This window comes from Numida meleagris, chromosome Z, assembly GCF_002078875.1.
Source record: "Numida meleagris isolate 19003 breed g44 Domestic line chromosome Z, NumMel1.0, whole genome shotgun sequence".
Lineage (NCBI taxonomy): Eukaryota > Metazoa > Chordata > Aves > Galliformes > Numididae > Numida > Numida meleagris.
The window spans coordinates 34,717,946-34,740,338 of NC_034438.1; the positions used below are offsets into that span (position 1 = coordinate 34,717,946).

Below are 22,393 nucleotides of genomic sequence, written 5' to 3' on the forward strand. Positions count from 1 at the left end.
ATGTAACCATTTCTACCCTTACTGGTGTGTTGCACAGGTTAACATTCAACCTTCCGAATGGCACCGCTCTATACTGCTGCCACAGTCCTGGTTGGGATTTATGAGTCGAACCTATGGTGCAGTCCTACAGGTAATTCTGAGGTACAGAATACTGTGCATATTAATAGTCATTCAAGCTGTATGTGTTTTCATTTCTTCCAGCATGAGCATCCACGTAAGTAAAAACAATTTAAAACTGAAGCTTGCAGATTTGAATAAGATTTATTGAAAAGGAAATAAAAATGAGTCTTCAAGCAGCACAATCTGAAATTATTTGAACAAGTATAATTCTTTTTTACAGTTCTGGTCCTTGCAGCCTTGTTCCTCTGTCAAGTTCCCATACAGTCAATTCCAATTGCAGTTTACTTTTTAGAATGTGAAATTTCAGCTAGAACTTTATCCTATTACTTTGGATAGGAATTTTCTGATAACATTACCACTAAATGGTCAGAAGGTATTGAGAAATTATTAATTAAATAACATTACATGCCAAATAAAAGAATTTGTATTGTGAGGAAATCATCTTTTGATTTTTCTAACTGATCTATTGATAAGAAGTATAGGAAATGCTTTTAAACTTCTCTTTCATTAGGTTAGCTGATGTGGTATCTAGAGCAAAATAGTGTCATTAGTCCTTTTCAGTCGAAGAATAATGTAAAAACTTGTAATAAATACCTCCCTTCTAGAAGTCTCCCTTTGTAGTACTAGAAGGGCTTGTTGATCTATATTTCCAGGCCTTGTCAGCTGTTTTCAGCATGGGCAGCTCAGATTGCTGAGCAAATTCAAAAAGCTTTGACTGTCCCTTTACTGTGCAGCAGATCATATGTTTCTCTAAAATTTTTCAAAACAGTTTTTACCTGGGATATCCGGGAACATCATTTTCTAAATCGATCTTCATTACAAAGCAAGCAGTGGTTTTTCAAATTGTAATTTTAGGTCTTAACTACAGAGGGGGCCATTGTAGCTTGCATATAATTACTTGCTTTTTCTCCTTCTTCCCGTTTGAGACCATGAGAAACTTTGCATTTACTTGTTTCTGAAAGCTTCTCTAGGATTTCCTGACTTTTGTTTTTCAGAGCAACTTCTGAGGTCTCTCAGTAAAACCATTTTTTTAAGTTGAGGTCTAGTATCTTTACTCCTTGTGTTTCTATAGTATATTTTATCTGAGCTGACCGAAATAGACTACAGTGTAAAGTGAATTGTCTTAATCATGCATAACTCAGTATTTCAGAGCAGGTAGTACAGTAACCTTTTCTACTTTTTGGAGGTACAGGTTTGTAGAGTCCATGGTTTGTTAATCAAGGGTAAATGCCTTCTCCACAGTTTATCGAGGCACTTCTGTGAGGATATCTTCCCTTTGGACATGTGGAAGTTCTCTTGTCTGTAGTATGTCCGCTCAAATGTTTAAGCACTTCTGCCAGTTTGGCCAGTGTGTAAATTCAGCATGTTTTTGGGACTGAACTCAATTTCATTATGATTCTACAGGTCTTGATTTAATCTTGATCTTAAGCCAGTGTTGTTTGAGGAAATTGTAATAGATTTAAACACACTGTAAAGCCAAGGCATTTCTCATCTGAGATTGTGCTTCTGCATTCAAGAAGTGTTTGGACAACACTCTCAGACATATGGTTTTATTTTTGGGTGGACTTATGTGGAGCCAGGAGTTGGACTCATTCAGTGATCCTTGCAGATCCCTTCCAACTCAGGATATTCTATGGTTCTGACATCAAAACATACATCTTATGCAGCTGTCTACTTAGTGTGTCATACCTTTTGTTTTAGTCTCTAGGAGTTACAAATCACCTTTCAAGTGACATCTGGATTTTCAGTGTTCAGTTCCAAAGAGACACAGCATATGTGCCTATGTTTTTCACTTAAGGCTTAATAACCTAATAAGAAGCAGCAAATGATAACCCAAACAAGTTGAGCTATAGTTGTATCAAGGTTTGAGAATGAACGTAAGGGAGAGCTGCTTAATGCATTTAGGTAAAACTTGTTAGACACATCATATCATCTCCTCTGATATACAGAGAAGAAACTGAAGTAGAAGGAGGCTGAGGTCATAAGAAGGAAAAGGATGAGAAACTCTTTTAAGTAGTGAATCAAGGAAGTACTATTTTGCTCTCAGAAACTGTTTTAGGTGGTAGGCTTCTAAATTTCATTCTCTGCTTGTACATTCTCCACTCCCCACAGGTGCATGTTTCTTTCCGTATACCAGGTGAGAGATTTCTCAGTATCTTTGACCATTTGACATACGGAAATACTTCTCCCAGATGTCAGGTGCTGGAACATGCTGCCCAGGGAGGTGGTGGAGTCACTGTCCCTGGAAGTGTTCAAGAAACTTTTAGATGTTGTACTGAGGGACATGGTTTAGTGGGAAATATTGGTGATAGGTGGACGGTTGGACTGGATGATGTCAGAGGTCTTTTCCAACCTTGGTGATTCTATGATTTGTACTATCTGCAATTTTTTTTTCTCATTCAGAATGAAAAATTGCAAATTCTTTTACTTAATATGTTGCGTATTACAGTGGGGTCTCAAATCAAAAGCAATTGGTTAACTTATGAGTTAGCCCTCAAGGTAAAGGTTAGTTATCCAGGTATTTCCTGAAAAAGTCTTGTGATGATTAACCGTGTAAGATCTGCTTTTGTTTTATGCTGTGATTCTGCAGGGAAGACAAGCAGAGCTTGAGATGCAGTTAAAACATGGAAAAGAGGATCCTGAAGATGTGCAGTACAAGCAGTTTACAGCATGGCTCTGGTAAGGAATTGCTTACCTGTTCCTCGTCACTTGTAGTGACAAACGAAGGGCAGAAGAGGGCAAGACTTGAAAGCCTTCAATTTTGCAAATTTAACAGTTTGTATAAGTACTAATGACAAAAAAATAGATAAAATATCCATTTCAGGGAAGAAAAAAAGGTTACCAAGGAACAGTGTGGAAGGGTGCTGGTATTCACAAGCTCAGAGGTACCTGCCTCTCTACCTTGTTCAAAACTACAGTGTGAGCAACTGGAAGGAATGGAAATTGTATTTATCATGTGTTGTGTTGAAGTACAAGAATTATGGAAAAAAGCAAAACCTTCCTGTAGAGATTTTGTGGGCTGCCTCACTGAAAATGAATTTATGTAAGAAATGTAAGTCACAGAGTGACATATGTAGTAATAAACTGAGACATCTCAGTTCACACAGTAAGCTGAAGTGTATACAGTAAGTGATGTGTTTAAAACTAAACACATGATGCATGCTCAGTTCCATATCCTCAAGTACTTATATTTCACCCATTTGAGCTCTGTGCCTCAGTCTCAGGATTTAGTCATGCATGTGCACAACCAGTGGTGGTAGGCTGGGAATTTGGGGGACTTCACAGAGAAAGAACTACATGTGCATGGACAGTACAGATGTCTCTTTCTATGCTTATGAATAAGTGTGTAAACAAAGTTCATAAGTGTGTGTGACCAAAATCTGTACAAAGAAAACCAAAATGACCTTTGCTTATTTCAGTCAAAAGGGTGCTATTAAGTCACACTCAGTAGCAATGCAAAATTTCAGTGGCTTTATTCCAGTTAAGTCTAGATTAGAGTTCCATAGCAAGAAGCAGAATTACAAAGAATTACAAAGGAATTCTTTATCTAATAGTTGCACAGTTTTCTGTTCTGTCTTTCATCTGTAGTTCTGAGAGACTGGATATTGGTATGCACCTATGCCCTGTCTTATCCCTTTCTTGATAAGGAATAAAGAGAAACATTTTAAATGCTTAGAGCAATAGTGCTATTGTAGAGTTCTCTTGAACTGAAATCTGCTTTCTATTTTTTAAACCATTTTTACATAAGCTATGTTCAAAACAAACAGAATTCCCTATAACAGTAGAGAAATAAAAGTAGGCAATAAATTTGGGCCTCATTATATAGCTTTCATGTCTTCTCCTCTTGCCCATTAATTGCTTGATGCTTTCAGGGTTCCAGCTCCAGTACCTGTTAGGTATTTGTGCTGCCCTCCAGATTTAGCCCAAATGTAAACAGCTTGATATAGACTAAAACAATGTTATTTTGCATTGATATTTAGATTGGTGTCAATGTTTCTAAGTGCATTTGAAAAGTATTTGAAAACATCATATGTAGAAGGAAGCCCTGACTGAATTTCTTTCAAAGGCTAAGTGACACGACTCAGTCTTAAAATATAAGTCTGTTTTATGAGGCATGCATTTTTTGTCTTCTATCACATTATTTCATCTTCAATTATGTGTTGTGGAGCTGTGACTGGAGGATATATTTCTGTCTAAGGTGACAGTCATGGCCAGGATTTATGAATTGGTGTTGTATATTGTGGTGCACAAGAACTTTCCTCACCCAAACCTGACAAGGTAGAAGATACACTGCATCTCTGCTTCTGTCTCAATATGAATGCAAACCTAAACAAATGCAGAGGAGTTGCTTATTATAAATCAGTTACAGTCGTGTAAGAAGTTGTAGCTATTCCTACTGCTTTTGTTTAAGTAAATCCAGATTACTACACTCCCTAATAGCATAACTGTTCATACTTGTTTTCAGGAGAATAGTAAGTGTCCTGTAGATTGTTACAGTTGTCCATTGTAAAACATTCCTACTTTATTATGCCAAGTTAGAGTGCAGTGATTTGGAAATATCTTTGTGACAGAATTAAAAACAGATCTATGGCTATTGTATAAACCTGCCTTTTGGGAAAAAAAAAGAAGCATTTTGTATGATAGTCCCCATGAGCATGAAGGAACGTTGGGTGGTAGGTGAGCACTAATACAGTTTTAATACCTGTGATTAATTTGCACTAAGTTTTCTGAAGAACGTGAAAAATGCACACATGTAAGACATAAGAGTCAATCAGCTGAATTCATACTGTAGCGTAACAATGGTTTAAATTCTTTGTTTCTCTTGCAGGGTTAGAGATATGTTGACAGATGTCATCAAAGGTGCTTCAAAGTAAGAATGACATATTTACTACAGATGAGAATGAGGTTTCTTTTGTGGTAGATGATGTAAAATACTTCCTGCAATTGTCTCGCTGCCAGTTTCATGTTTTCATGTGACTCGTGCTCAACAAAGGAACTCTTCCCCACATTGTGCTTTGAACATTTTACCACTGACTATATCTATTAGACAGGCTGATGCCTAATGTTTTGGATAAAGCTTGTATACTACTGTATACGCTATTAGTCGCTTCTTTTTTAAATAGCAAACTCTACCTCAAGTTCCTTAATTTATCTAGAAGTAGACTGGTCTGTAGTGTAGTGCTGGCTCTTCTAAGCTGTACTGCTTCCTGATAAGGTGTTTTTTCCGTGCCCAAGATAAGGTATTTTTTCTGTGCCCTAATGCCTCCAAAGACAAGTAGTTACATTTTTCCAGATTGTGACAGGCTTGTTAATTTGCTATTAGAATTGGCACATGGCTTTCAGTCAGCAATGAATATCTTAACATTTCTTCATAGGCAGACTTGACTTCTTCCTATCACTCTCTAGTGGCAGCTGTCTTCTTTTGCTTTGCCCGTGGTTAACTGGAAACTGACCACTTGCACCAGGCTGAGTGAAAGTGTCAGAAAAAATAATTTCTCAGAAGAGCAAGTGCTTAAAAAGTCTTAAATCATAAAAATGTAATCAGCTGAACCATGAAATCTCCTGTAAGTGTAGAAAAGACTAAGTTTGGAATAATACCTGAGCTGAAGATTATGGATGTTTTAATCAATACTTGAACTTTTTTTCTTTTTTTTAACTTACCATTGTTCTGATATTCCCAGCTGCTCAATTTCCTTGCCTGTCAGCCCATCTTGAAAGGAGTCACTTAAAGAAGTTGAGAGATATATTTGATATTTTATCTACTCAATAAATACATGTGTTAAGGTATCAGAACGAGGAATAAAATAATAAACCTCAAATATATCCTGTGTCTCAGAGTGAGAGCTACAATTTTAGTTATAAAAGTTCACTAGCAAAACCATTTAAGGTAGCAGACTTTCCAGTTTTGGGAGAAAGTGTTGAATTTTCTTTAGGTAACAGTAGACAGATTCCCTGTGCATAGGTCACATCTCTAGAACTTCTTGCGTTTATTGACTTTCTTTTAAGAAAATACTTAATTGGTTCTATATTTTCAGTGAAGAGTAAGACCCCTCATGGGTCCCATTGTTAGCATGATGATTTGTACTCTCTTTAAAATTAAAGCATTTGGCTTTCTTGAGAGTACAGATTTAGAAATTACTCTTATGGACTTCATGAAGTGTAGCCTCTTAGAATTTGACAGCAGCAAGAAAGGCTCTGTAACATGAGAAAATTATTTAAGGCAAGAGATTTAGGGAGTTTACAGCAAATTTAACACTTAATTGTAGTTATTTATAGGTATCTCTTATCTGAATACTTAATTATAAATATTTACTGTTATCTCTTATCTGAAAGGAAATACTTTCAATGTGTGAAAAAGGTCAATTACATTCGATTAAGATGTCTTTTATAAGAGAGAAAATGCAGAAACCCAGAGCATATTTTCATTGTGAAAATGAAATATTTCGATCAGGAACAAATGCTTAAGTTTGTGGAGTAGGTTTATGTCTCTAGCAACAGTTGAGGAAGTTTTTGGAAATGCAAAACTAACGGAGAAAATATAACAATATATATTGGTCTAGTGTAAGGCTCTCGGTGGTCTCCTGTAGTTCCATTGATCATTTGCTGTTATTATAAAACACCGAAGATGGTTCTAGCAGAATTATATTGTGACATGTTTTTTTTTTCTGGGAATGATGGGGAAATGGATGTCTTATTTTTCATGAAACTGAATATAATTACTTCCTATATCATATTTTCAAGTGGCAGTTTTTTTTTCCTGAGTTCTTTAAAAGGAAAAGAAAGGTTTACACTGTGGTAGAGGTTCATACTCTTTGAAACCTGTTACTGTCCATGATATGAATGTTTCATAACATAGGAAAGTCATTCAAAACTTTTTTAAAGTTAGGATTTCAGTGGTAGGTGCTCTACTAAATCTCCTAAACAGATGCTTTTGTGGCACCTGTCTGTCCAGAAGTCTCTATCTGAAGAGTTTTTTGTGTTATCCTATCTAGAGATGGTACCAGCTATGATGAATTGATGTGTTCCTGTGAGTGCAATTGATCTGCAAGATAGCCCTTGTTTGAGCAGTAGCAGGTGCCTGTTTATATGTATTATATATTAAGATAAAATATGTTACACATTTGTTGAGCTAGAAAATAGCGCAGTGAATTTGCTTGGTGCAAAGCCCTTCCCTCCTGGACACCCTGTAGCATAACTTCCTTTATTGAGATACTTGTTTGTTTGCCTGCATATCCATTATGCCTCTTGACTGTTCTTCGCCTTTTTTATGTCTAGAGAAAGCCCAGTGGTGAAAGGAAACTCTATTTTAGCCTTGGCTGGTCTTGCAGTTGCTGTAGCCAAATATGAAAGCAACCTTTCCTCAGACACTGAAGGCATGCCTGAGGTAAGTCAATCTGGGAAATAAATTCTTGTAGTGGAATGTAGTGAAGTAATATGACCGGGTATGTTTGAGGATTTAGTAAGTGGGTGTGAAGTAATTCATTCTTTGAAATTCAGATTTCACCCTGTTCAGTGATCTCATCTTGTAGTTGCTGTGTGATCCACATAAAAGCAGCTTGGTGATTTCAATAAGAGCAAGCAGGCATCTTCTGAAAAGAAAAGTACACTAGCTTTGTCATATGAGATAAAGGTCTAGTGAACACTGAAGCCCCACCAGTCTCTTTTCTTACCACTTAATCAGATACAAGGGAGTGTTTTAGGATGATGTAGTAGACACTACTTCTGTGTCAGCATAGCATCTCATAATGTTACAATATGTAATAACTGTGATGATCCAGATTTTATATTTGTGAATAGGAGAGGTCTAAAAATCAACCACTTAGTCAAAATAAATTTCAGATCAACAAGTATATACTGTAGGTGGGATTAAATGCACTTACTAATACAGACATCTTTTGCTGACAGATGCAGGTCACTTAAGGAAGATACATAAAGGTTGCAAGGAAAGAAGATAATGCACTTTTGATTAATTTCATTAGTTTATTGTTTTCTGGTCACCTGAAAAATATTTTTTCTTATATACTAGCTTGTTCAGTCTTCTTTGGCTGTTGTCTTTGAATAGCATTTTGAATGAAACTTTTGACTTGGCTGATGATGGAAGATTATTACAGTGTCACAAAATGCATATGATTATGTGAACAGCTGGTCACAAAGCAAAGTTTAATGACTTGTGTGGAAATGCAAAATATGACTGAGAGGGAGGGAGGAACTTCTGATTGAGCTTTCTCCACATTTTGTAAAAACATGTCAATAACTCATTCACATGCTGAAATGCTACATGACTCTGATTACTTCTGTCTCAGAAACTGAGACATTTTTTGCATAGTTTGAGTGTTTGGGTAGCCATTCATTGTTATTTTGTTCTTACTGTTATGACTAGTGAATATGCTACTCCTTACACCTAAAAAAAATGCACTGTTTTGCCATAATTTCCCCCAAAGTTATTTGATTTCTACACAGAGTGAAACAAATTTTGAACCACATGTAATAAGGACCCACAGTCTGTTAGCAGAAGAGTGGATTACACTTCAAGGTGCCCTCTTTAGGTAGAAGCAGTTGAACTATATATTATTTATGTCATGGATAAGTTATATCTTTTGTGACAGGGCAAATTGAGGTTGCTGATTATTTGTGTGTGTGTGAGGGGCTGTGTAAGGTTTATTTTTCTAATATCCTTTATTACTGGCCAAGCCTTCAAAAGAATGTGTGGGGAGAAACAGTCTTGTTTTTCAGATGTCTTTTGTCAGCTTGTATGTAATAGTTACTTCATTAGAATTTAGGTTTTCCTGTCAGATTTCAATAAGACTAAAATAGCTAGGCTAAACATTCTTGTAGATTCTCATACTTAATAACCAGACTGCAGTTACTTCACTAGCCATGTTTAGTTTTTGTGGCTACATTAAACTTATATCTTGGTCTGAAAGAATTCATGAAGACTATAACTTACAGACAAGCTGTAAGAGTTCAGAGTTGTGAATGTGTTTTGTTGTTTTTTTCTTTGCTGCTGTTGTGAGGCTCTCTGACAGCTGTTTGCTTTAACTCAATAATCTGTTCAAAAGTAGTGTCTAAAGGGTCGGTGTTGTCAAATAAAACATGCTGTGCATAAGGGTAACAAAACTGCATTCTGCTTGGATCATCGCTGGAACATTAGCTGCTGAGCTTCTGTTCAGAGCCTGATTTAAGAAAAAATAACAATGAATATTTGGGTTTGATTTTTGCAGACTGTACCTGATTTTCTTCCCTTGCAACAATGGATTTATATGGTTATAGAGACTCTCTTTAGCATTGTGAATAGCCGTTATCGCCCCAAAGGACAAGTCTTCCCATGGTTCTACCAGGTACGTCCTGCAGCGTTAAAAGCAAAGCTTTTAACAAAGCTTATATAACAAATATATCCGTATTTTTTGCATGGAATTCTTAGTCTGGAGTTTTCTGATTCTGTTTGCACTGTTGTAGTTAGAATCATAGAATGGCTCAGGTTGGAAGAGACCCCAAGAATCATCCAGTTCCAACCCCCCTGCCAAAGGCAGGGCCACCAACCTCCAGATCTGATACTAGACCAGGTTGTCCAGGGCCCCATCCAGCCTGGTCTTGAACTCCTCCAGGGATGGGGCATCCACAACCTCTCTGAGCAACCTCTTCCAGCACCTCACCACTCCCTCAGTAAAAAAAAACTTTCCCTGGCATCTAATCTAAATCTCCCCTCCTTTAGTATGAAACCATTCCCCCATGTCCTTTCACTTTCTACCCTTGTAAAAAGTTAATTCCCCTCCTGATTATAATCCTGTTTTAAATACTGGAAGGCTGCAGTGAGGTCTCCTCACAGCCTTCTCTTCCCCAGGCTGAACAAGCCCAGTTCCCTCATCCTGTTTTCATGGGGGAGGTGCTCCAGCCTTCTGATCATCTTCATGGCCCTCCTCTAGACCCTCTCCAACAGCTCCACATCTTTCCTGTGTTGGGAGCCACAGAACTGGATGCAGTACTCTGGATGGTGTCTCACAAGGGCAGAATAGAGAGGGACAATCACCTCCCTGTTCCTGCTGGTCACCCCTCTTCTGATGGAGCCCAGGATACCGTTGACCTTCCAAGCTGCAAGAGCACACTGCTCCCTCATGTTTCCACCAGGACCCCCAGGTCCTTCTCAGCAGGGCTACTCTCAAGGAGTTCTTCTCCTAGTCTGTATATGTATCTGGGGACTACTCTGACCCAAGTGCAAAACCTTGCACTTCGCTATGTTGAATGTCATTAGGTTCACACGGACCCACCTTTCGAGTTTGTCAAGGTCCCACTTGAGTTGTAATATACAAAATATAGGAATGTATAGGTAATATAGGAAATATAGTTGTAATATAGGAAAATCAAAATATGTTTTTCTTTTTTTTCCTTTTCTTTTAATGTGTCTTCTGTTTATATTTGGATTTGCCTTGAGTTTTTGTCTTTATTACCAAAGTAATAAAAATCATATGAGAAGATAATACTGCATAAATGAAGGAAGTTTTGAAAGACCATCTCTGGCATATGACCCCTGTCATCACTGTTAGGGGATATGTCACCAAATGCAGTATTAAGCACTGAAGTGGCTAAATGTGAGGAGATTCAAGTACTTGGCTGGCATTAAGCAGTTTTTTATAATTCCTGCTTTTGGGAACAATGCTGTTTTAAAGATATTTTTGAAATGGACATATGAAATGGCTCACATTTCACTCCTAAAATCCACTCTGCTTACAAAATATATATATATATATTTTTAATATTATACTGGATGGATATTTATTTTAGATTCTAGAAGTACTGAATGTTTCTGCCTGAAAAGGAATTTTATTTCCTCCCCAGGAGAGGAAAAGAAAAAATAAATCTTTTGAAAATCTTTTTCTAGAAATCCTATTCTGGTGAAAATACTGCTAGTGCTATAGCTCGTTCCTGTGCAGCCACTGCTTTGTCTCTTCTGGTGCCAGTTATCATTGTATCATGCAAGGAGAAGGTTGAGGAAGTCCTGAATATGCTGACTGCCAGGTTACCTGGGAAACCAAATGCTGATGAGTCTCAAGCAGTTCAAATCCACATGGGTCTTGCTTTGGGGATGTTTATCTCACGTTTGTGTGAAGAAAAAGTCAGGTAAGGATTACTGTGTGTAATGAAGGTGTGGAAATAACTTCCTGCTTTTTCCTGTATGCAGCTTTTATGGTCTAGGGAATATAGTATTTACAAGTCACAGGCAAATGATTCATGAGGTGTTTTGCAACATTTCTTATAAGGTATCTTTTATTGTAATTGCTTTTTTCCCTCCAACTCTGCTATTCTGGATATTTTGCCGGCATTCCTTCAGAATGATTGATTAATTTTCATTATATCCTTAAGGTGCATGTACATCCTGATAGTTGACTGCTTTCATATCTTTAAAGTGTACTAGCTGCTCTGGGAGGCTTAATTGTAAAATAGTTCACAGATCTCACTTGTCCCTTTCAAAGTGATATTCTGTACACCGAGTAGTTTCTCCTTGCATAATGTTACCTATATGACGACAGAGCTACAATGGTGGAAGTGTAATGGGCGGTCTTTCAGGTGTGTTGTTGCAGCAGTGCTGAAGATGAGAAGTAAGGTCACAAATTTTAAATGATTCCAGAGAATCTGAGATGCAGGTTTGCTTCTGTACTAGTCCAACTTAATGACAAAGTTAATGTTTCTGAAACATCTGCTGTTAAAGAGCATGCTGCATGGCTCTGTGCTGATCTTCATTTTTTGGTGTCAGCTTCCTGCATCCAGTTCAACAGCATGATTTGCTGATGCACTGCCCATGAATGATTAGAGTCAGTGATGATAACTGAGCTACTAACAAACATTAAAATGCTCTTAAGTAGGAACAAATGACATTGGTATTTTGGTGTATGTGAGCCTTTATTTTGTTTTGTTTAATTTTTTCAGTTTGGTGAAGAGTGTTGACATATATCTTAAAAAAAAAAACACAACAAAAACATTAAAAGGAATCAAACAAACCTCTTATGAACTAAACCAAATCCATTTTTTTTCTTCCACTGCACTACTTAATTTCAAAACTTAATCTTAAATATTCTTCCAAACATTGCCTTGCACCACATCCTAGGGATGCAGCTATAGGTAATGTCAAAACATAGAGATAATTTGTATTAAACATGTCCTGTTCATAAAGACAGCTGTGGGTATGTTTTGTAAGGGGGAGTCCCTGTGACATCTTTGGAATGAGAGACAAAGCTTCCTTTGTTTTATCAGTATATTAGGCAAATGGATAGAGAGATAGATTTCCAGAGCTAGTACCTTAAAATATAAATGAAATCCTTTTACAAATAGCTACCAGTCTAGCTGAGGTTACATTTTCTCTTATTTGCCTTCTTTCATTGTCAGGTGTGTTTTGTAAATTCTTAATGTTCGCTTTCTTTCTGGGATTTGTATCAATAATGGGTGCCAATTGATGTCTAAATATATTTGTATTATTTGCATAATTATATGAATATATTTACCTGAAAGTAACACAAATGGCCAGTTCAATAGTCATTGCTTACAGGCCAGTATCAGAACCCGTTAAAGCAAGAAAATAATTTTATTTAGTGACATATTCCTTCATAGCAGAAAGTTAATATCATGTATGATTTGAAGAGCAGAACCGTATTTGTATTTTATTTTCTGTTTTCTTCTCTTTTGCAGTGAGTTACCTGGTCAACAGATGAACTTAGTTCTAATGAAGTCCCTGGATGCATTGGAAGACTGTTGTTTTGACTCCAGTCTGGAGTACAAGTGAGTTTCTTACATTACTGATTATATTTTGTTTTATTTTGGACTCTTGTTTTTTTCATTCAAATTTCTATTCCTAAATTTTGTAGAGAAGTGTATAGAAATAAGGAGACTGCTTTTTTTGAGTAATTCTGTAGAATCATGGACTTACGCAGGTGGCAAGGACTTTGGGAAGTCCACATCATTCCCAAAACAGACTCAGCTATCGGGTTGGACTGCATTATGCAAGACTTTTGCAAGACAACCCTCTGTCAGGGTTTGAAATTCACAGTCTGGAGCAGGCCTGACCTGCCTGCGCCACAGCTTCGTGGATGGGCCATCCTGGTGAGGGAAAGCTTCTCTTTCACTCCAGTCTGAGCCTCTCATGTCTCAGCTCATGCTGCTGCCTCTCACCCTCCCACCTCACACCATATGTAGAGCTGTAAATGTGGCAGACTTGTCCAAAAATGGCATTACTCTTGTACAGCAACGGTCTTTCCAGCAGGATGATAGGCACAGCTGATTGTGGGTCATATGCCTTAGGTGTGAGTGTTTCAGCTGTGCTCAACTGGTGATGCTGTTTTATTTTAGTTTTTTTAAATGCATACCAAGTTTTCCGAGAATATCTTCTGCTGTAGAAATGAGGGACGGGCAGAGCTCTTTTTCACCTGAATGCCAGCACTAATAATTTTCTCTCTGGTGGCTGCTCCACAGTCAGTTATGTTCAGTAGAGTTCCAGCGGAGATGACAGACACCCATGGGCAGTTCATCATCCTGCCATGATGTGGACAAGGTTTCTGCCACCACGTCACAGAGACTTGTGTTGCTGTGTGATGGAAAGCAAGCCCTCCACCCCATGTGGAATAACACCTAACTCTTTAGGAAAATGTGTTTTTCTGTCCAAGAACATGCTTCTCTAGAGTGTTGAAACATCTCACGTATTGAAGGACATTACTGAGAAAGAGGCTTTAACATTTTTTCTCCTGCTTTGAGTGTTTAGCTAATAAAGAGGTTTATTAATCTGCGTACTCTGCAGATATACAGCCACCCCTCACTCATCATGTCAAGTCTTGATAGGAACGTTGTTTACATATATTATTTCTTTGTTTAATTAGGAGAATTCTCATCTTGAATAAGTGCTGTTTTTAATAAATGATAAGTAACAGGAATCTTTTTTTCCCTGAACCAATGCTTTAGCATGGCAAGAGTCCACTTAAGTTCTGTAAGAACCTGTTTAAATCTAACATACATACAATACTCTACTTTCTTGTCTGAAAAAGGTCACCATGAGAGTAATGCTTGTAAATCAGTACTCTGCCTTCAACTGCAGGGAGGAAAGTAAGTGAATTTCATAATCTTTTAAAAGGGCAAAAGCATTTCAAATGGTTTCAAGTGGCTAAGCATATGTTAACGTGGTGCATCATCTACCTGGCCATCTAAGGTATCCTTTAACACAGTCCCACAGAACATCCTTATCTCTAAATTTGATAGATATGGATTTCAGTGGTGGATTGTTTGGTGGATAAGAAATTGTTTAAGTGGTTGCAACTAGAAGACTGCAGTGAACAGCTCTATATCCAGACCAGTCAGAAGTGATGTTCTCCAGGTGCCCATTCTGTAATCAGTACTCTTCACCATCTTTGTCAACAGCCCAGAGCGTGGGATCAAGTGTACCCTCGGCCAGTTTGAAAACACCAAGCTGAGTGGTACAGTTGGTACGATAGAAGGAAGGGATGTCATCCAGAGAGATCTGGACAGGCTTGAAAAATGGGCTCATGAGAACCTAATCAGGTTCAGAAAGGCTAAGTGCAAGATGCTGTTCCTGTTTTGGGACAATCCCAGTTGCGTACAGACTGGAAGAAGAACTCACTGAGAGCAGATTTACATAGGACTTGAAAGTTCCAGAGGATAAAAAACTGGACATGAGCAAGCAGAGTGTGCTTGCAGCCTGTGAGGACAGCTTCATCCTGAGCTGCATCAAAAGAGGGATGGACAGCAGAGGTGACCGACCCCCTCTACTCTGCCCTCATGAGGCCCTGCCTGGAGTACTGCAGCCAGTGTGTGGCTCCCAGCACAAGAAAGACGTGGAGCAGTGTGAATGGGTCTAGAGGAAGCCATGAAGGTGATCCTCTCCTACGAGTGGAGGCAGAGGGAGCAGTCTGGAGAAGAGAAGGCTCTGGGGAGACCTCTTTGCAGCCTTTCAGTACTGAAAGCAGGGTTATAAACAGGAGGGAGATTGACTTTTCACATAGTCTAATACTGATAGGACAAGGAGAAATGGTTTAAAACTAAATGAGGGAAGATTTGGGTTAGATGTTATGAGGAAATTCTTTACACAGAGAGTGGTGAGGCAGTGGCACAGGCTGCCTAGAGGTGCTCCATCCCTGGAGGTGTTCAAGGCCAGGCTGGATTGGGCCCTGGGCAGCCTGAGCCGGTGGGTGGCAACCCTGCCCATGGCAGGGGGCTGGAGCTCAGTGATCTTTAAGTTCCCCTCCAGCCCAACCAGTTCAGTGACTCTATGAAGTGGCTGTGAAGCTCTGCCACACTTTGGTCCAGAATGTTTTTACGTGGCATCACAGCCATATCAGGCTGCCAAGCAGCTTGCAAGGAAAGGCAAGGAGAAACACCTTTAACTGGGATCTAATGATCTAAGCCTGTTTATCGATGCTTAAAACTTCAGAAGAGCAAGTTATCTTCAAAAGACACATAGGCAGGAACTGTCTTGCATTCATGACTGTTAACTTCTCCCATTTTTCACTTAAATCATATTGAATAGATTTTCTCACATCAACCTTAGTATAGTCAGGAGGGGGCAAAAATTAAAGGTAGGCTTTTTGTTGTAGACATATAGCATATGTGTAACAAATGTGACACTTTGTACAGTCCCTGTATTGGACAGTTTTTATTCTTTTTTTCCTCCTTTTGTGTAAACAAAGAAAAACACAATTTGTTGAAGATTGAACTAGCTCTCACTTTTGAAGAGTTTTATTTTGAGAGTAACAGGAGGCAGTAGTGTTTTCTGGCTTGCCTTGCAATTTCCTGTAACCAGGATGAATTCTGCAAGATGTGGCTTTTTGTTGCAGTGCAGAACTGTCTTGCATTTGCAAGAATAAATACTGGAGAAGTATTGAGCAAATGATGAATGTTGATGCTTACTTGCTGAGTAAGGATGCAGTAAAGCGCAGATTATTAAGCAACTTGAAAATTTATAGTAGTCTTCCTTTAAATTGCTTTGCAGAGCCTTTGATTTTTATGGATTTTTTTTGCAAGACCATTAACTGTTTGATTTGGATATAAGGTATTTTCAATTCATTACATTTTTTTATTCTTCATTTAGAAACCTGTTAAACTCACCTCAGTAGCAGAATTTTAAAATGTCAGTCTTCCTTCATCCTGAAATACAAACCATTTATTTTGTTTCAGAATTCATTTGTGAAGTCTTTCATTCTGCTGTATAATACATTGTATTAACTCTGTACAATGCCAGACTGTGGTATTGAAAGAAGTAACAGTGGATTCAAAGATGTGTAATGACAACTGGGCTGTGTGTCTACTATGCTGGCAGTGAAACATCTGGAACAAGTTGGGAAATTAGAGATTATATATGATATATATACATGTGTATGTATATATCATATATATACATACTATACATACATATATACAAACTGTATATATGTATATATATATTTTTGTAAATCACAAACAAGATGGCCAAGTGAAACAGAGGTGTAGAGAGATGCACTCAAGTGTAATTTGGGGATGAGAAAAGAGTAAAAAAGTTCAGAGCAGCCGAGACATAGCTAATCTTTTTTTTATTCTTCTTCTTTTTAAGCACTGGATGTATTTTGGGAGTGGGACTTGTTCTTTCATTTATGAGTCACAGTAGCCAAACGGAATCACGAGTACACGTTTCTGCTTCACTGCGAAAACTGTGCGCATACTTGGACAACAGTGAGGATCAAAGCAGATGGGTCCAGGAGGTATGACCTGTTTTATCACAGATTTCAAATTTTTGTTTTTCTTTCTTGGCCACCGTTAATAATTCAACTTTTTACTGAAACTTTTTACCAGTAGTACTGGTATCTTTCTTTTACAATATCAGCCTGGTTTTATGTCTGTTGAAGAAAACAATTTTAGAATAACCCGTGATGCTGCACAAACAGTAGGAAATTGCCTGAAAGGGTTAAAGAAAGACATTGTTCTCTAAAGTGCTACTCATCTGTTCTACTAGAAAGCAAACAGCAAGTTATTCTCAGAGAACATTAATATTTCCTTCTTCAGTATTCCTTCTGCTTCCTGCTTTGAAGACTGTTGTCACTACCTAACGTGAGTCTCTTGCTTGTGAAAGTTACTATGGATATGTTTGCTGTTCTCTTTTTAATTTCTGAGCTGTCCTCTTTCTAAGTTCTGAAAACTTAAAAAACTGAGTGGTGCTAAATTTGAATGTACATTTCAGTATCATTTGCGAAGATATATTCTGCTAAGTTTTGACATGGCCCATGTACGAGTGAGTCTATGACCTTGCTGAGGTAAAGCTTGAGAAAGAAAGCTCATGAAACTGAAGAAGTTTACAGCTGTAAACAAGAATCAGGATAAACAGGTTTTTGCACAAAAAAATAACCCCAGCCGTGTATCTTCACATCCAAGCTCACAGCAGCTGAGCAGCAGAGTTGCACAATCCTCTATTTTTTTAAGGGAGTTAGCAGAGTTGGAGATAGGAAATAGCTTATCTCTCCTGAGAGTCTTGAAGTGTTTTACTGAACTTAAGCTTAGTTCAATAAGCAACTTCTGAGATGAAATGCAGATGTTTAACATGGTGAGTTAATTTTAGATGATACAAAAATTGCCTTATTCACTTTAAACTCTGTGAGATATTGCATAGATAATTACACCAGTTAAATTTCACCAGCACTGTAGGCTGAGTGCTACTGTATTTATGAAAGGCTCTAGAGGCTAGAAATGGCTGGCATACAGTCCTGTTCTTAAGAGATGGCTTTGGCCACATTGCAGTAAGGGGTTCAATCTGAGCATTACTTCTTGAAGTCAAATTGTTGCTAACTCTGTCCGGCCGGTAGGAGCTCTTTAATTCCTATATATGTTCTGTTGCGTAGCATTGGTGCAAAGGAGAGTGAACAACTGGCACAGCTGCCTTACTGAAAGATCAGACTTCATTTCCTTACTCTTCGTATCTAAAGCTAAAGAACAGAAAAATAGCGTCATTTGTGAAACTCTCTGCTGGGACATGAGGCTGGTGTCATATATTTTGTGAGGGAGACTGTTCTACTGTATACTCTTCTTCTGGCTTTGCAGGCCTGCTTCCATCATGGATGGGATCATAACATGCTGTGGATGCTGACATAAATAGTGATTGGATACTTGTGTGTAGAAAAGTAACTGCATTTATGCAGAAGATCAGAAATTGGCCCTATCTTTGTTGGTTTTGTTTGCTTATTTGTTTTGTTGTGTTTTTATTTTGTGGGATTATTTGACAGATCTTGTAAATAAGACAAATTTTTGTTCTCTGTCAGTGAGGCAGCACTATAAGCTATGAAGAGTGTTCCTTGGCTTCTACTGTTTGCACTGAAATTGAATAGTGCTGGGTAGCAGAATTTGTTTATTTTTTTCAGGTACTTGCCTATTCTGTTGCCTGTTCCTGTGTCTCTGCTTTCAGTGTTGGAATCATAGAAGCAGCAGAGGCTGAAGAGGCCATGAACAAGCTGCGGACCTTAGTGGAAAAAAATCTGCAGGTGATGATTCAGAGTTTGGGCTTTTTTTCAGTTCTCTTTGTCTCTTACCTATTTAAGGCCACATCCTGCTATATCTAGACTGCCACTTGAAGAAAATTGTATTAACCTACTTTGATTATTAATGAATATTCACTATGTTCTGCATACTATACAATTACCCTATCGCTTTGTCCACTGATGCATTATCTGCCCTAGTATAGCAATTACCAGAGACTGAACTAATAGCAGATTTTTTATTACATGTAAAAGGAAAGTTGGTACTTTTGAGATCTTGATGTCTTTAGTCCCTGTGTCTTGCCAATTCCTGTCTCATTTGTAATATTTTTATCAAGAAAACATATCTGCTGTGCCCTTCTGAATTTTGTTATCTCTTAATCAGATGGATCATCATAACCAGAGCCCAATCTTAATCCAGTTTACTGTTTCTTCCCCATGTGTTTTAAAGTTACTCTCAAAAATGTATAAAGAATCTCCATATTCCAGTATTTGTTCTTTTTTGTTAAACTTATGCCAGAAAACGAAAAAAGAAAAAAGGAAAACAGAACCTTTTAGGGTCAAAGCCCACTATTAGACTGATGAATTGTTTAGGAAGTTCATCTAGAAAATAAGGAGTCAAAACAAATGGCCTTTGTAATTCTTTTAATCTCTGTATAAGAAAGACTGCTCCAGAATAAAGGCTTCGGAGCAAACCATGTGCCAAAGATGAGAAAATCTTGTGTCATTTGAAACACTTAAAATACAGAAGCGTCTTGTGTTCTAGATAAAGATGTGACTTCTGTAAGTGTATGACTTCTGTAAAGAAATAATAAATGTTTAAGTAACGTTGCAGTAGTAAGTACAGAGAAGAGTACAGAGTTCTTTGGGAGATTTGTTTCTTAATGTGTGTCTTTCTCACTTTACAGACGTCTGGTTTTGCTTTAGCTCTCGGTACAGTTGTTCACGGTTTGGCAGTTTGTGGTCATGGCAAAGCTGAAGACTTGAGTAACAAACTAATGCCAGCCTGGATAAAAGTTGTGATCGCTGAGGTAAGGAGTTTGAATTCATATCCTAGGGTTGTTAAGAGGGGGATCTTAAAAGAAGTGTAGAGACATAATTTTCATTGTTTTTGTTGGAGTGGTTTAGGAAAACTTGGGACAATCTGAATAAGCTGTTAGAGTCATACTTGGAATTAGAAATATGGCTCTAGGCTGTTTGCTAAAGAAGAAAAACCTTGTTTCTCTTCTGGCTGTTTGCTTTATGGAAATGCTTATTCTTATGGAATCTTGGAGATCTAGGCATCTTTATTATTTGGAACAGTATCAAAAGATAAAATGCAGGTTATTAATTAAATTAAGACCTGGTGAAATTAGGTGCTACTTAACAAAAATAGACTAACAAAATGGAGACTATAGTGTCTCAGTTGTTTTAAATTTACTCTCCTAAATGGTTGTTTTGTTAAGTAAAAAATTGCCAGTAATCCGTTTTTATGATATGGTAATAGCTATCTCTACACTCAAGGGATGCAATTACTACAGTTCAGTTTTCAGATTGAACAGACAGCATTTGTGACTGTGTAGATGAACAGTTCCAGGATGGCTGAAGGCCCCTCTCATCACTGCTGTTGCAGCTGTGTAGTGGGAAGATTAAGATGTAATCGTTTGTTCTGCATACCATTCTGCTTCAATAATTTTAAGATTCACTGACACTGAACTACATTTCCAGGGATCTCCAACAATGCAGCGTCTGGCTGCTGTGAATGGGCTGGTTGCGCTGGTGGGTTCTGAAGGAGGCATGATACAGGTGAGAACATACATGCAGATGGTACTTTTATCTCTCCTAGAAATTTGATGAGAAGACAAGATAGAATGATCTCTTCTGCACCCATACAGGAGACGTCATCTACCAGGGCATCTAATACTGAGTTATGCTAGGTATGAACCAAGTGGGATAAATTAGTGTGTAGAATGCAGTCTGATCCATTTTTCCCATCGTATGGCCCATATGCAGTATCACTGGGAATAAGCTTATGTTATGTAGGCTTTCTCCTCTTTTCCTCCACTCCCCCACAAAAAGGCATGCGTGCAAATATCATTTGTCTTTTCAGTATTCATTCTCTGTTGCATTGTTTCTTTTCTTTCCTTGTAAAAGGCACATTTTCTTTTCTGTTCCTTTGGTAGCTGAAATCTGAAAGTATCCAGACCTCCCAGTTTCAAAGTAAGCTCAATGAAGTCATCAGAACCCTTACACAGGTAATGAATTAGTCTCTCTTTCAAGCTTTGGATAATGCACTGGGATATCTTGACACCACACCCAAACAGACCAATTTTGTTTGAAGAAACAATGTAATGTCTGTGTCCAGCTTGACTGTCTAAATTATTGTTTATTGTCTGAACAGATAATCGGTTTTTCGGGGCAGATTGGCCTTCAGGCAAATGCAGCAGGACTTCTTGGACACCTTCATATGTCCTGTTTGTCTTCTACCCAAAGCAGGACATCTGGTAAGATGCTTTATTATTGCTGCTTAAAAACTGTATAGCAGTAGCACCTAATTAAAAAGACAGCAAAGGCCACAAAGAATGCTACACACTAGGCACTGCAGGCCTTAATATGACATGGCAGCCTTTAAATCAGAGACCTTACAGTCCCATGTGCCAGACCTGAAGCTTGAAATGTGAAGAAGGAATTAGTGTGCTGAAAGGGATGCTCTACACACCCCACCCTGCAATCTGCTTTTACATGCAGTATCAAGGTAAGGTTCTCTGTTATGCCAGTCAAGCTTGCATGTTGCTTCTGTCTTTATTCTTTAAAAACATTGAGGATAAATTGTAAAGAAATTTTGCATTGCCTATGACAGATAGTTGTCTATGTTATCCAGTGCCTTGAGCGCTGATTAAATCTACTCTCTACTCTGTTTAGCACTTCACATTTCTTTAAAAAAAAAAGCTAAAACTTAGAAACTAACAAGAAGGTTATTCTTCACATGAGTTAGTAGTAGAGATTCCTACTTATATGAAGCTAGAAATTACTGTTCTGTTCAGTGCCCTTTTAATGTAACAGTTAACACAGAAGTTCATATTCTGTCAATATATTATTGCATTATTGGATTTTCTACTTCTATATAATCTGGCATAAGTGCCTGAGTTTAGATAGACATGGAATGTTTCTGTTTTATTAAATTTTAAACGGAGCTTTAAAGCTTACTAAGGCCTGACTTACAGTGGCTGTTACATTTAAGGAAATTCTTAGCCCTGGCTTTTCAGCTGGTTATTGAATTTGTTTTTCAGACCCAACATTTTTCACAAAGACTAATGTTTAACTTGCCTTTACGGTGGGAAGGCTGATTTATCTGTCAATAATCTTTTTGTCTAATTGCACTGAATCATCTGCAGACTTAGTTAGCCTGAACATAGCTACGTTTGGTATTTGTATTTACATGGAAGCTGGAAGTTATAATTTCTGCCGACACATTTTAGTGTATAAACAGTCTTTTTGTCTACACAGTTCCTCCAGATTTTAGCTACTTGCCTGAAAGCAGCTTTATCAGGGCAGCCATTGACTTTGCCATTGAAAGTGGAAAAAAAGGTAAGAAGGAATTAGAGTATAATGTCTAGGAAATATGTTTCAGCTTTAAAATATGACCTTAAATTCTTGCTTTTATTCAAGAGAGCTTTTCTAAGCATCGATTTGGGCTTCACTAATGTTTTACTATGCTTCTCTAATATTTGCACTCTAAACTTCTATGTGCAAACTCCTGTAATTCATTTTTTTTTTAACTTAAGAGAATTATATAGTTATTTCTG

General features: G+C 37.7%; 1 protein-coding gene across 4 annotated transcripts in view; it reads left to right on the plus strand.

Moving 5' to 3' along the window:
* FOCAD (focadhesin) overlaps nucleotides 1-22,393 on the plus strand; it is a 102,811-nt gene that overhangs the window by 66,221 nt on the left and 14,197 nt on the right. For all 4 annotated transcript variants that reach the window (XM_021380256.1, XM_021380259.1, XM_021380257.1 and 1 more), the window contains 14 exons: nucleotides 38-130; nucleotides 2,711-2,799; nucleotides 4,949-4,990; nucleotides 7,396-7,504; nucleotides 9,342-9,458; nucleotides 10,997-11,235; nucleotides 12,799-12,888; nucleotides 16,700-16,847; nucleotides 18,495-18,614; nucleotides 19,517-19,639; nucleotides 20,316-20,393; nucleotides 20,771-20,842; nucleotides 20,989-21,091; nucleotides 22,095-22,175. In XM_021380256.1, coding sequence (XP_021235931.1) covers nucleotides 38-130; nucleotides 2,711-2,799; nucleotides 4,949-4,990; nucleotides 7,396-7,504; nucleotides 9,342-9,458; nucleotides 10,997-11,235; nucleotides 12,799-12,888; nucleotides 16,700-16,847; nucleotides 18,495-18,614; nucleotides 19,517-19,639; nucleotides 20,316-20,393; nucleotides 20,771-20,842; nucleotides 20,989-21,091; nucleotides 22,095-22,175 — 1,504 coding nt within the window. The remainder of the gene's footprint in view (nucleotides 1-37; nucleotides 131-2,710; nucleotides 2,800-4,948; nucleotides 4,991-7,395; nucleotides 7,505-9,341; nucleotides 9,459-10,996; nucleotides 11,236-12,798; nucleotides 12,889-16,699; nucleotides 16,848-18,494; nucleotides 18,615-19,516; nucleotides 19,640-20,315; nucleotides 20,394-20,770; nucleotides 20,843-20,988; nucleotides 21,092-22,094; nucleotides 22,176-22,393) is intronic.